General features: G+C 44.0%; 1 protein-coding gene across 3 annotated transcripts in view; it reads right to left on the bottom strand.

The window, feature by feature from the left end:
- The window catches only part of SRGAP1 (SLIT-ROBO Rho GTPase activating protein 1), a 187,549-nt gene that overhangs the window by 95,977 nt on the left and 78,130 nt on the right, over positions 1-13,442 (bottom strand). For 2 of the 3 annotated variants that reach the window (XM_053252111.1, XM_053252110.1), the window contains exon 2: positions 12,982-13,087. The exons of the other annotated variant lie outside the window; for it this stretch is intronic. In XM_053252111.1, the coding sequence (XP_053108086.1) occupies positions 12,982-13,012 (31 nt within the window). In that variant the 5' untranslated portion in view covers positions 13,013-13,087. The remainder of the gene's footprint in view (positions 1-12,981; positions 13,088-13,442) is intronic. 3 annotated transcript variants of the gene reach the window in all.

The following is a 13,442-nucleotide window of genomic DNA, read 5'->3' as shown; positions in this document are numbered from 1 at the left end:
TGCCTCTGAACCTAGAGGTAGCATAAAGCAATCATGACTAATAGCTATTGATAGACTTGATCTCCATGAATTTGTCTTATTTAATTATTTAAAACATTTATATCCCTCCCCTCCAGCTGCTTAGGACAGCTTGCAACAACAGAATAAAAGCATAAAATCCATTAATAAACAAATACAACATGTGATAAATCATCATAAAATGCAATAAAAGGCAGAAACAGATAATATAAGCTATACACAAGTTAAAACATCAATCAGGATTAAAACTAATTAATACCAGACACTCAATTACAGCCAGTTTTTAAAAGCTTATTTAAAGAGGAGGGTTTTTAAGTTCTTTTTAAAGCGAATCAGGGAAGGAAACTGACAAAGCCCTTCTGGGAGGGCATTCCAAAGATGGGAGGACACTACTGAAAAAGCCCTATCCCTGGTCCTCACCAACCAGATTTGTGTCAATGGCAGGACTCGCTTTAATGATCTGAGGGCACTGGCAGATTAGTACGGGCAAATGCAGTCCAACAAGCCATGTGGGGCTCTGAATGTCAAAAGCAGCACTTTGAACCTAGCCCTTGTGGCAGTGAGTTCCATAAATTAATTATATGCTATGTGAAGTACTTCCTTTTGTCTCTTCTGAATCTCCTACAAACCAGTTAGACTGGATGACCTCATGTTCTAGTGTTATAGGAGATAAAGAAACAATTCTTTCTATCCGCTTTCACCAAACCATGCTTAATGTTACAATCTTCTATAAGGTCCTCTTAGTTGCCCCCCCCACCTAAACTAAAAAGCCCCAAATGCAAGGGTGGCTTGGGGAGGCAAGTGCTCCCCCCAGACAAGTGGCTTGACCCCCCATTTCTGTTTCAGAAATATAATATGTGGAACACATATGGCTTGCCCACCCCTAAATGCACAGCCCCCCCGCCCAGTCCCCCCCCCCGGTGCCATTACTCCCTAAATGTGCTTGTCTTTCCTTTTTACAACCCAGAGAAGAAGAAAAAGAAGAAATCCATGTAACTAGCAGACAGCATCTGCGCCGCTGCCCACGGTCCGTTCCCATTCCCTCCTCTGCCATTCTCCCTCCCCCAGCCCCATGCCCACCACAACAGCCCCAGTTGCTCCAACAGCCTCTGTCTGACCATTTTCGGGAGCCCGCCCCCGCTGCCACCCGCCCAGCTGAGATCCTCTCGATGGCACAGCTCAGCCACCCACCGCCTCCTCTATGCCCCTTTTGGTCTTGCTGGCTCACCGCCCGTTCTCCTCCCGACCCAGCCTCCAATGGGCACCTCGCTGCCCGTGACCTTCCCGCCCCAGGCAATGTTCCTGTTCGTTCTTTCCCAAGGCAATGGTTGGAACTCTCGCACGACCTCGCGAGAGTTCCAGCAGGCATCCAGACACAGATGCGTCTTGACATCCCCATGGAGTTCTCTCCGTGGTCCTCCATAAGCGAATTAAATATAGAAGATGCTATCCTACACATGGATACTGCTAGATCAAGGGTTTACTTTTGTTATATAATGATAATCTATTAGCCTTAAACATAGCAAATTAATGGGCCAAAGGCTATTTTAGAAAACTCCTCACTTCTTAAGCTGACAAATACACATAACTATTACTTATGTGAGGAACAAGGACTGGTCACTCAGCTGTTGGTTTGACCTTGATGCTGCATTCATGCATACCCTCACCTGTGCATTAAAACATATAGTCCTCCAGCCCTATTAAAATAATTTCATAGAAGAGATGAAAAAGTATACCTTGGAAAATATAATTTTTGATCTAGATATGCTTACAAAAGTTAAACATGCAACTAGTGAGCAATTTCTAGACTTGTTGCTGATTTTCAGAACTGTAGTGTTTTTGGAAAACTAACAATTATAATGCTAAGATAAACATTTTAACAATCCAGTCCTCATACTTATGAGGAAAATGTTTGAAAGTACAACTGCAGTATCCTAAACATTTAGAATTCAGACTGATTTTGTTTTAAATTAGCTACTATTCTACACATACCAGAAACCAGTGTCAGTTTAGCTCAGGAAGGAAGCTGAAAATCAGGGGCATCTTTGGTTTTCTAAAACTCTGGGATTGACAAATCTGCATATGTTTTCAAATGATAAAATACTGTACATCTTACAAAGTTGTTGGCAAGATTTAGTAGTTTCTGGGCTAGAAAATCAGTTTCTTTGCAGCAAATGAAACCTGTTATGTGGGATAGGTTTGAACAATCCAAGTACTGCTGTTGATGGGATGAGGAAACTGCTGAGAGGATGAAACACTGATTATCGTTGGAAGATTTTTAATTCTAGCTTTTCACTACTAGAGGCTTTAAATTGGATTGTGGAACCTATTTAATTAAATTTAGCTTTAATTGTTGTAGAGGATGGCCCCCTTGGGGTTCCTGTTAATGGCACAGACAAAAAAAAGAAAGATTTAGCATCCAGAACTTGAGAGTTTATCTCAATTTTTGCACACAAACTAGGTGTACACTAGCTTTCCCCTTCTTCTTCCGTAAATCAGTGACCTAAATAACATGAATGTTAACATTCATGTTTGATCTGCTAGAAGAACAAATGAAAGAAAATAGCACAAACATCCTTAATTTAAAGCTGAAGTAATGGAACATTTAACATGAATACATTTCACTGTAAGCATCTCACACTGATAATTCACTGGTTTTGCTGCACATTACACATTATTTTTCAAAGAGACAGAATAGTCTTCACAGCTAAGTTCTGGTTATGCCTTGGGAATAATGAGAATACTGAGAATACCTGCAGTAAATGTGCATACTTGGATTCATGCACATCCAACATAATTTATTTATTTTATTTTATTTTATTTAGGTGGTTAAATTTGTATACCACCTTTAATTAAAACAATCCCAAAACAGATCACATAAAAATTAGAACAAGACTATAAAAATTACACAATTAAAATATTAAGCTAAAATATAAAAACATACCAGGAGACCAAGCATGAGAAATACAGTTGGATAAATTAGCTGAATTCATACCTATTGGGACTAAATCCTGCACAGTATAGTTGTAGACTATGGGAGTAATTTAGAGTTATTACACTGGATTAAGTCTGATGAATCTCCACTCAGTCCTGATTTTCTTGTGCCTGTTTTTTGTAAATCACTGCCCCTACCTTGCGTTTTGGGGATTCCTTTTTACAGTTGTGTCTGTGCAAGTTGTTACAATTACCTTTTTTCATGTTTCAACACTAACCTGAGTGCTTCAGGGTCTCTAGAACATAAATATCTCAGTGCAGTGGTGGGCAGTGAAAGCTGAATCGTCTTTAATCACTACATGCCACATAGCATACAGCCTGCCATTTTACATGTTGTACCTGGTGAAGTTAATTTTGAATGGCAAATAACTGGTCATTTTCTTTGTTTTAATAATAAATTATGTTTTTCTTATGTAACCTTAACTAAAAGAACACATTGAGGCTATTCACACAATTGTAGAAAATCAGGCTAGCCTCCACTAGCCTGATTTTCTACAATCGTGAGAACCACCGGGCTCAGCTGCAAGCCTGGTGGTTCTTGAGCGGGTAGCCCACCCCTTAAACTGGTTTTTTTTAATCGTGTGTAGTCGTGGTGCAGCTCCACGCAGCGGTTACTCATGAGTAGACCCCCGGCGGGAGGCCCTGGCTCGGGGGTCTCCTCAGTATGCCCCGCACGCTCACGCAGGGAATACTGGAGCTTCCGGGGGCCATGCGGCCCCCGAACTCCCCAGCCAGCTCCGTCACGGAGCCAGCAGTCATGTGGGCGGCTGATCCAGCCACCCAGGGCTCCTGCCCTGCTCGCAGACTAAATGAATAATGGATTGCAGTGTTGGAAGTAATCAATAGTGTGAGAATAGAGATGTTACAAATTCACAAAGGTGTCTCAAATATTGGAATGTATGTTATTGTTCTTCAAAAATGACTCTGTTTGGTCCCAGATTCTCCCTCCAAGGTACTCTGTTGAGGAGCAGGTGAAGGGACATGGGTGGGGAGGTGGAGTGGCTGTGGTCTATAAGAATAATATCTCACTTACTAGGATCCCTGTCAAAGTGGCTGACCATATTGAATGTGTGTACTTAAGTTTGGGTACCAGGGGTAGAGTGGGATTTATGTTGGTGTACTGATCACCCCGCTGCCCAACAGAGTCCCTAACCAAGCTCACGGATTTGGTCTTGGGTTGGGTGTTGGAGTCCCCCAGGCTGGTGGTGGTGGGGGAATTCAATGTTCACTTAGGGGCCAATCTATCTGGGGAGCTCTGGAGTTCATACCAGACATGACAACTATCGGCCTATCCCAAGTGGTCTTGCGACTGATTCATGTTGCTGGTCACACATTTGTTCTGGTTTTTCACTATAATCTGGGTGGTGTTCCATGGGTGGAGACTCCTGTGATTTCCTCATTGTCATGGACGGACCACCATCTGGTTAAGGTTGGACTCAAGACCCCAGCCCATCTTTGCAGGGGTGAGGGGCCTATTAGAATGGTCCACCCAAGAAGGTTATTGGATCCAGTAGGATTCCAAGAAGCCTTGGAGGATTCAGTGTTGGCTCTGCCGGTGATCCTGTTGATACTCTGATGGAGAACTGGAACAGCAAACTTACCAGTGCAGTAGACATGATTGCTCCTAAGCATCCCCTACAACTGCTTCAAAATTGCCCCCCTGGTATACGGAACTACTACAGGGGCTGAAGCAGCAAGGTAGATGACTGGAGTGCAAGCGGAGAAAGACTTGACTCGAATCTGACAGATTACAATTTAGAGTGCATTTGAAGATCTATGCTCAGGCCATACGTGCAGCAAAGAAGCAATTATTTTCTGCATGTATTGCATCAGCAAGCTCACATATGAAGGAGTGGTCCAGGTTGTGAGAGGGCTCGTATGTGCCTCTCCTCCCCTGAATCAGTATTTGGAACCATCTGTAACCCACACTGACATTTTAAATGAGTTTTTAACAGACAAAATCTCTCATATTCGGGCTGACTTAGAATTAGACCCCACAATTCTTGCAGTCTCTGATGCAGAGGTGTCCTGTGGTTAGTCTGGATCAGTTCCAGTTTGTGATTCCTAAGGATGCGGATGAGCTGATTATGGCTTACCACTTGTTCTCTTGACCTTTGCCCTACATGGCTTATATTACCAGGCAGGGGTTGTTGTGGAAGGCCTGGCAGAGATTATAAATGCTTCTCTGAGGGAAGGGCAGGATGCTTCCTTGCCTTAAGAAGGCAATTATTAGACCTCTTCTAAAGAAGCCTGTGTTGGATCCCTCAGAGCTAAGCAACTATAGGCATGTCTCCAACCTTCCGTGATTAGGCAATGTGATTGAGAGAGTGGTGGCCTCTCAGCTCCAGGCAGTCTTGGAGGAAACTGATTATCTAAAGCCATTTCAGACTGCCTTTTAGGAGGGCTATGGGGTAGAGACTGCCTTGGTCAGCCTGACAGATGATCTCCAATTGGGAATCGACAGAAGAATTGTGACTCTGTTGATCCTTTTGGATCTCTAGGCAGCTTTTGATAGTACCAACCACAGTATCCTTCTGGAGTGTCTGAGGGTGGAAGGCACTGCTTTGAGGTGGTTCTGCTCCTACCTCTTGGGCAGGTTCCAGATGGCGTCACTTGGTGACTGTTGTTCTTCAACACCTGAACTTCCGTATGGTGTCCCACAGGGGTCCATATTGTCTCCAATGTTGTTTAACATCTACATGTAACTACTGAGAGGAATCATCAGGGGATTTAGTGCACATAAGTATGCTGATGACACCTAAATGTATTTCTCCATGTCAACATTGTCGGCAGAAGGCATAACCACCCTAAATGCCTGCCTAGAAACAGTGATGGGCTGGATAGAGGATAACAAACTGAGGCTTATCCAGATAAGACTTATTGGGTGAGGTCAGAACTCAAGAGATGATTTTGATCTGCCTGTTCTGAATGGGGTCACACTTCCCCAGAAGGAACAGGTATGCAGTCTGGGGGTGCTTCTGCATCCCAACCTCTCTTTGGTGCCACAAGTTGAGGCGGCAGCCAGAAGTGCCTTCTGTCAGCTTCAGCTGATACACCAGCTGTGTCCGGTTCTTGAGATAAATGACCTCAAAATACATATGGTACATATGTGGTACATATGCTGGTAACCTCCAGACTTGACAACTGCAATGCGTTCTATGTGGAACTGCCTTTGAGCGCTGTCTAGAAACTGCAGTTAGTATAGAATGCAGCAGCCAGGTTGATCACTGGGTCATTTTTGAGAAACCATATTACCCCTGTATTGAAAGAACTACACTGGCTACCAATAAGTTTCTGGGCAAAATACAAGGTTCAAGGAGACAGCAGGAGAGGTTTGTCTGCAGTTGCCACTGGTTCATCTGGTGGCTACTCAGGGACAGGCCTTCTCTGCTGCTGCCCCGAGGCTTTGGAATGCGCTCCCTGTTGAAATAAGAGCCTCCCCATCTCTGACAACTTTTAAAAAGTCAAGCAAGACACATCTGTTCACCGAGGCTATTAATTAGATTTATTGTTTTAATATTTTTACTTTGTTTTAAGTTTTCAATTGTTTTAATGTTTTTATTGTGTTTTTATTGCAAACTGCCCAGAGAGGCAAGTTTTGGGCGGTATACAAATCTGTTAAATAAATAAATAAATAAATAAATAATAAAAATATGCTTGCACTGTGTCTGAGCTGTCTTGTGACAAAGATATGGATAGTACATGTTAATCGGGGAGGGAAGCATAGCGGGTAGGTGGATGTCCTTGGGACTGGGGGCAGAGAAGTTGATTAGATTCTTCCAGCACTGTGCTTCTGTGAAGTATGAGGCAAGAAGAATTGCCATATTACAATGATTTTGGGAGGTGTATCTTTTCACACTGTGGCTGCAAAGGGCTGCTATTTCAGGAAGAAAAAAATGCAGGTTGGCAGTTATCCACCCAGCATACAGAACTAGGTGATCAGTGCATTTCACTTCCTCTCAAACCCAGTCTGGCATATCCCAGATATATTTTGTGATGCTGGCTGTGTTTCAGGTTACTTGCAATGCATATCCTCATAAATTATTGCAAACCTACTCTGCTAAAATACTCTTAGTGAATGTTAATTAAATCATACAAATTAAACCATATGCAGCTTAACCTGCGCAGAGCATCTGCGTGCTAGTTCCCTCACCCCCGCCACAGCCCCCTCACCTCAGAGTTCTCTCCACCCTCACCTGAGCTGCGCTCCTGCTCCTCCCCCTCCATCCCATTGCTTCCATCCCCCTCATTCCCTCACTACTCTTGGTTGCTCCTCCATCCTGTTGCTCCATCACCCCTCACCCCTCTTGGTCGCGGCTGCTTATCAGCTTATTGTTTTATTTTTACCACAACTGGAATATTGTTGATATAGTTTATTATGATTTATCATTTATAATATTTATAGCTTACCCCTCCAGTACACTACTGCTTGGGGTGGCTCACAACTTTGAACAGATACAATGTAAAGTAAAATTACAGATTAATAAATATAAACCAGTTAAAATACCAGGCTAAGACCACTTTTAAAATTACAAATTTAAAAAGTTTCAAATTAAAAGTATTAATAAAAAGCTAAAAACAGAGAACTAAAAAAAACCCCTAACCATCTACCAAATATAAGCATCAGATAAAACATTTAAAAGCCTCTTTAAAAAGATGTGTTTTTAATTGTTTTTTAAAAAACACTGAAGGAGGGAGCATGGCAAGGCTCTTCAGGGAGGGTGTTCCAAAGCCGAGGTGCCACGATAGAAAAGTCCCTGTTTCTAGTCCCCACCAACTGGATCTCTGTTAGTGGCAGGGCCATGAGCAGGGCCTGACATGCTGAGTGAAGTGCCCTGTCAGGTTCATATGGTGAAGGTGTTATCAATATGCTGATGACACCCAAATCTATTTCTCCATGTCAACATCATCAGGAAAAGAAATAACTTCCGTAAATGCCTGCTTGGAAGCAGTAATAGGCTGGATGAAGGATTACAAACTGAGACTGAATCCAGATAAGATGGAAGTACTTATTGTGTGGGGTCGAAACTCAGGAGACAATTTTGATCTGCCCATTCTGGATGAGGTAACACTTCCCCAGAAGGAACAGATGCGCAGTCTGGGAGTGCTTCTGGATCCTAACCTCTCCCTGGTCGGTGGCCAGAGGTGCTTTTCTATCAGCTTTGGCTGATATGCCAGCTGCGTCCGTTTCTTGAGACGAACGACCTCAGAACAGTGGTACATATGCTGGCAAAACTTGACTACTGCAATGTGCTCTGTATTGGTCTGCCTTTGTACATCATCCGGAAACTGCAGTTGGTACAGAATGTGGCAGCCAAGTTGGTCTCTGGGTCATCTTGAAGCGACCATACTATATTAAAAGAGCTACACCACTGGCTACTGATAAGTTTCAGGGCAAAATAGAAGGTGCTGGTTATAACCTATAAAGCCCTAAACAATTTAGGTCCTGGGTATTTAAGAGAGCGTCTTCTTCCTTATGATCCTCATTGCCCATTGAGATAATCTGGAGAGGTCTGCCTGCAGTTGCCATCTGACAGGCCTTCTCTGTTGCTGCCCCGAGACTCTGGAATGTACTCCCTGTTGAGATAAGAGCCTCCCTATCTTTAACAACTTTAAAAAAGTCCCTAAGGACTTATCTTTTCACCCAAGCTTTTTAATTTAACTGTGTTTTAAATTTTTAAAAGGTTTTTACTTTTATGTTTTAAACTTCTTGTAAACTGCCTGGAGATGCAAGTTTGGGGGGGTATACAAGTTTGATAAATGAATGAATGAATGCAGATGGGCAAATGTGGTCCGACAGGTACCCCAGCCCCAAGCTGTGTAGACCTTGAAAGGTCAAGACCAGCACCCTGACTCAAATCCTGGAAGAGTACAGGTAACCAATGAAGCTGCCGCAGGATGGGTGTGACACTCATAAAGTGACTTGCGCCAATGAGCATCCATGCAGCAGCATTCTGGACCAGCTGAAGCTTCCAAACTGTAATCAAGGCCATCATCACATAGAGCACATTGCAATAGTACAATCTGGATGTTACCAAAGCATGAGTGACTGAGGTCAGGTCCAACTTCTCTAAGTACGGTTGCAGTTTAGAGCATCCACTGCCTCCCTGGTGTCTGCTGACTTAGAATATAGGTATAGCTGAATGTCATCAGCATGTTGACACCCACACCCACGGATGACTTCTCCCAGGGGTTTCATGTATATGTTAAACAGCATAGGGGACAGAACAGATCCCTGTGGCACCCCATAGGTCAAAGGCCAAGGCGTGGAGCAGAGCAGATGTCCCTCAGTACCACCATCTGAGTGCAACATTCCAGGTAAGAGTGGAGCCACCATATAACCATGTCCCCAAGTCCCAACTCAGAGAGACAACCAAGAAGGATAGGATGGTAGATGGTATTGAAACCCACCGAGAGGTCCAGGAGAATCAACAGAGTCACACTCCTTCTGTCTATCTCATTGCATAGGTCAGCCACCAGGGTGACCAAAGTGGTTTCTGTCCTGTATCTAGGCTGGGAGCCAGACTGGAAAGGATCCAATTAATTAGATTCTTCCAGGATTGCCTGGAGCTGAGATGCCACCATGCTATCCAACACCTTGCCCAAGAAAGGGCGATTAGAAACTGGTTGAGAAGTTATTTAAGTCATCTGGGTACAATGAGGGCCTTTTAAGGAGGAAACGAATGACTGCCTCCTTCAGCTGAGGGGACACCACCTCCTGCTTCAAAGAGGCATTCACCACCCCAGCCACCCATGGACCCAATCCCTCCCTAGCAGCCTTCACCAACCATTAAGGGCAAGGGTTGAGCATGCATGTGGTAGGCCTCAGCCTTCCAAGCGGCCTGTCCATCTCCTCAGGCAACACAGACCCCAATATAACAAGACCAGATATTGTATTGGTAACATTCAGTTTTGGTGCTGCAAAAACCTTAGCATCTAAGTCAGAATGGACAAGAGTGATTTTATCCACAAAATATAATGCAAATTGATCACAGTGGGCTGCCAAGGATTCTGTTTTATGGTCTTTGGGGTCCTCACATAGGAGGCCATGAACCACTTGAAAAACCTCTGCTGGACGACATTGAACAGACGTGATGGTGGCAAAGGAGAAGGATTTCTTTGCCACCATCACTGCCATAGAATAGGCCCTAATATGGGCTCTAGCCTGTGTTCAGTCACATTCATTCTCAGTTTTCCGCCAACAACAGTCAAGCTGTCTAGCAGCCTGATTAATTGCCTGCAACTCACCTATATATCAGGGAGTTGCTTGGACTCAGCGGGTTGGGAGAGAAAGGTGTGACTGTATCAACTTTTTCCATATTTTTACCATGCTGGGAGCTAGGGCTGCCAACCCTCCAGGACTGGCCTTGAGTCTCCAGGAATCAGCATCAATAGCCATGTGATTATTGAGAGCCCTTATGGAAATCTTAAAAGCCCAATACTGTGAAAAATATTGGAGGATAAAACCTTCCAGGAATAGCTTCAGCTGGAGTTGGCAACCTAATAGGGGTACCATTTGGTTTGTTCTCTGCCCCAAACACAAATATGTCTTGGGCTATCTCTGGGCTGAAAGCATGTTTTAACTGATGTGATTGGTTCATTAGTGAAAAGTTAATTTAACTATGGATTATCTGCATTGTTGCCCGCCCTCCTCAAAGGATAAAAGGGATGTGCCCATGAGTGTCCTCAGGAATTTCTTGGGGGGGGGGAGCAGTGGTGGGGAAGGCTGAAATACTATACCCACTTACCTGGGAGTAAGCCCCATTGAATTCAATGGGACTGCTAAATACAGGGGGCAACTTTCTTCCCTTGCCACCTCCCCCCCCCACCCGCCATTGGCCATCCATGTGTAGTGTACTTCCTGATGCAGACATCTTGCTTAACATGATTTTATAAACAATAAATACCCTGCATTGCTTTGTGAGATAAATAGCTATCTGCATGAAATATCATCACATACAATATCACTTGATAGAAATACTGTAAAGGATGTTTCAGCAATAAGTTAAGAATCAATAAGTTAATAGCAAGTCAGTTAATTTGAAAACCTCTTGATTGGCTGACTGCCCTATACAGGCTCCAACAGAATTTTTATTGTGCAAGACTTAATGCCAGTAAACCAAAGATATATATCTAACTACCTCACAGGGCTGTTGTGAGGATAAATATAACCATGTACATCGCTCTGGGCTCCTTGGAGAAAGAGTAGGATATAAGTGTGTGGTTTTGTTTAAGTTGTTTTTTAAGACCCCTTGCAATAGGCAGTCATTTTAGTGCTTGGTACTAAGAGTGCTTATAAACCTGTCATCACTTCTAGGCATTTCTTGATCTTTTCCATCTGCATTTTAGTGGAATAATTTGTTTGCAGAGTGAAGGAAACCATGTCCTTGTTTTTCAAGCTGTCATTCAGACTATGTTTAATCATTCCAAAGTGCTCTGCCATATCTCAGGCACTCAGCCTGAGTATTTGTACTTGTTTTCTCTTTAAGTGTGCAAGACGGAACACAGTCTTGCAGCTGCATAGTTAGCATGTCAAATTGCTCCTTTCTCAGTAGTGACAATTCACCCACACTGACTTCATGGGTAGTTTTTTACCTGAATTGCAATAAGAGCTATTTTCTTCCGTACTGTAGTAATGTCAAAAGCTACATAGTATTAAGGGACATCTATTAGCCAACTGGGCGAAGAAATAGCCGTTTAAAGTAAAGGCCATTTAGCAAACATAGTGCCTCATAGGATCTTAGGAACAAAGGAATCTTCCTTATGTCAGACTATTGGTCTATCTAGCTCAGTATTGTCTACACAGACTGGCAGTAGTTGCACCAAGGTTGCAGGCAGGAGTCTCTCTCAGCCCCATCTTAGAGATGCTAGAGAGGAACCTTCTGCATGTAAGCATGCAGATGACCCATCCCCTAAGGGGAATATCTTAACAGTGCTCACATGTAGTCTCCCATTCACAGGCAAACCAGGGTAGACCCTGGTTAGGAAAGGGAACAATTCTTGCTTCCATTAAAAGTATCCTTGGTGTAGAAGGTGAGAGATGAAATCAAACTAAAATAATTTTTCTCTCAAGCCACATGTAAAGAGAAAATTACCTATGGAGATTCCGGCTGCCCTGTCAGCTCTTTGACCTTGGGGAGCAGTGCCAACTACCCGCAGAGCCTTGCCTTGCTCTTCTTGAACGCCAGGTCAGTTCAAAATAAATCTGAAGTGATCAATGATTTGATCATGGATGAAGGGGCTGACCTGGTGTGTATTACAGAGACTTGGATGGGGGAGGCTGGTGGCCCAGTTTGGGCCCAGCTTCTCCCTCCAGGATACTCTGTTGAGGAGCAGGTAAGGGAACATGGGTGGTGAGGTGGAGTGGCTGTGGTCTTTAAGGATAATATCTCCCTTACCAGAATCCCTATTGGAACAGCTGATCATATTGAGTGTGTGTACTTACATTTGGGGACCAGAGATAAATTGGGACTTCTGTTGGTGTACCGATCACCCTGCTGCCCAACAGAGTCCCTAACTGAGCTTGCGGACCTGGTCTCGGATTTGGTGTTGGGAGTGCCCCAGGTTTGTAGTGCTGGGGGACTTCAATGTCCACGTCGGGACCGGGTTGTCTGGAGCAGCTCAGGAGTTCATAGCGGCCATGACAACTATGGGCCTATCCCAAGTGGTCTCCGGCCCGACACATACTGCTGGTCATATGCTTGATCTGGTCTTTCGCTCTGATCATGGTGGTGTTCTGTGGGTAGAGACTCCTATAATTTCCCCATTGTCATGGACGGACCACCATCTGGTTAAGGTTGGACTTACAGTTATGTCCCACCTCTGCAGGGATGAGGGGCCTATTACAATGGCCTGTCCAAGAAGGTTATTGGATCCAACAGGATTCCAAGAAGCCTTGGTTGGATTTAATGCTGGCTCAGCCGACGATCCGGTTGATGCCCTGGTGGAAAACTGGAACAGTCAACTTACCAGGGCAGTAGATGCGATTGCTCCTAAGCATCCTCTCCGACCCGTTTCAAAAATGGCTCCTTGGTATACGGAAGATCTGCGGGAGCTGAAGTGGCAAGGCAGACGACTGGAACACAAGTGGAGGAAGACTCAACTCGAATCCGACAGATTACGACATAGAGTACACTTAAAGATCTATGCTCTGGCTATACATTCAGTAAATAAGTGCTTCTTTTCTGCCTGTATTGCTTCTACAAACTCACGTCCAGTGGAGCTTCTTAGGGTTGTGAGGGGGCTAGTAGGACCCCCTGCTCCCTTGAATCAAAATTTGGATCCATCAGTTACCAATGCTAAATCATTGTAAACTGCTTAGAGAGCTCCGGCTATAGAGCGGTATATAAATGTAAGTGCTATTGCTATTGCTATTGCTATTACCCGCTGTGACGCTTTTAATGAGTTTTTCGTGGACAAAATCTCTCGCA

The sequence above is a fragment of the Hemicordylus capensis genome, chromosome 5 (assembly GCF_027244095.1).
Source record: "Hemicordylus capensis ecotype Gifberg chromosome 5, rHemCap1.1.pri, whole genome shotgun sequence".
In the NCBI taxonomy this organism is placed as follows: Eukaryota; Metazoa; Chordata; class Lepidosauria; order Squamata; family Cordylidae; genus Hemicordylus; species Hemicordylus capensis.
This window is presented reverse-complemented; position numbering and strand designations above follow the sequence as displayed.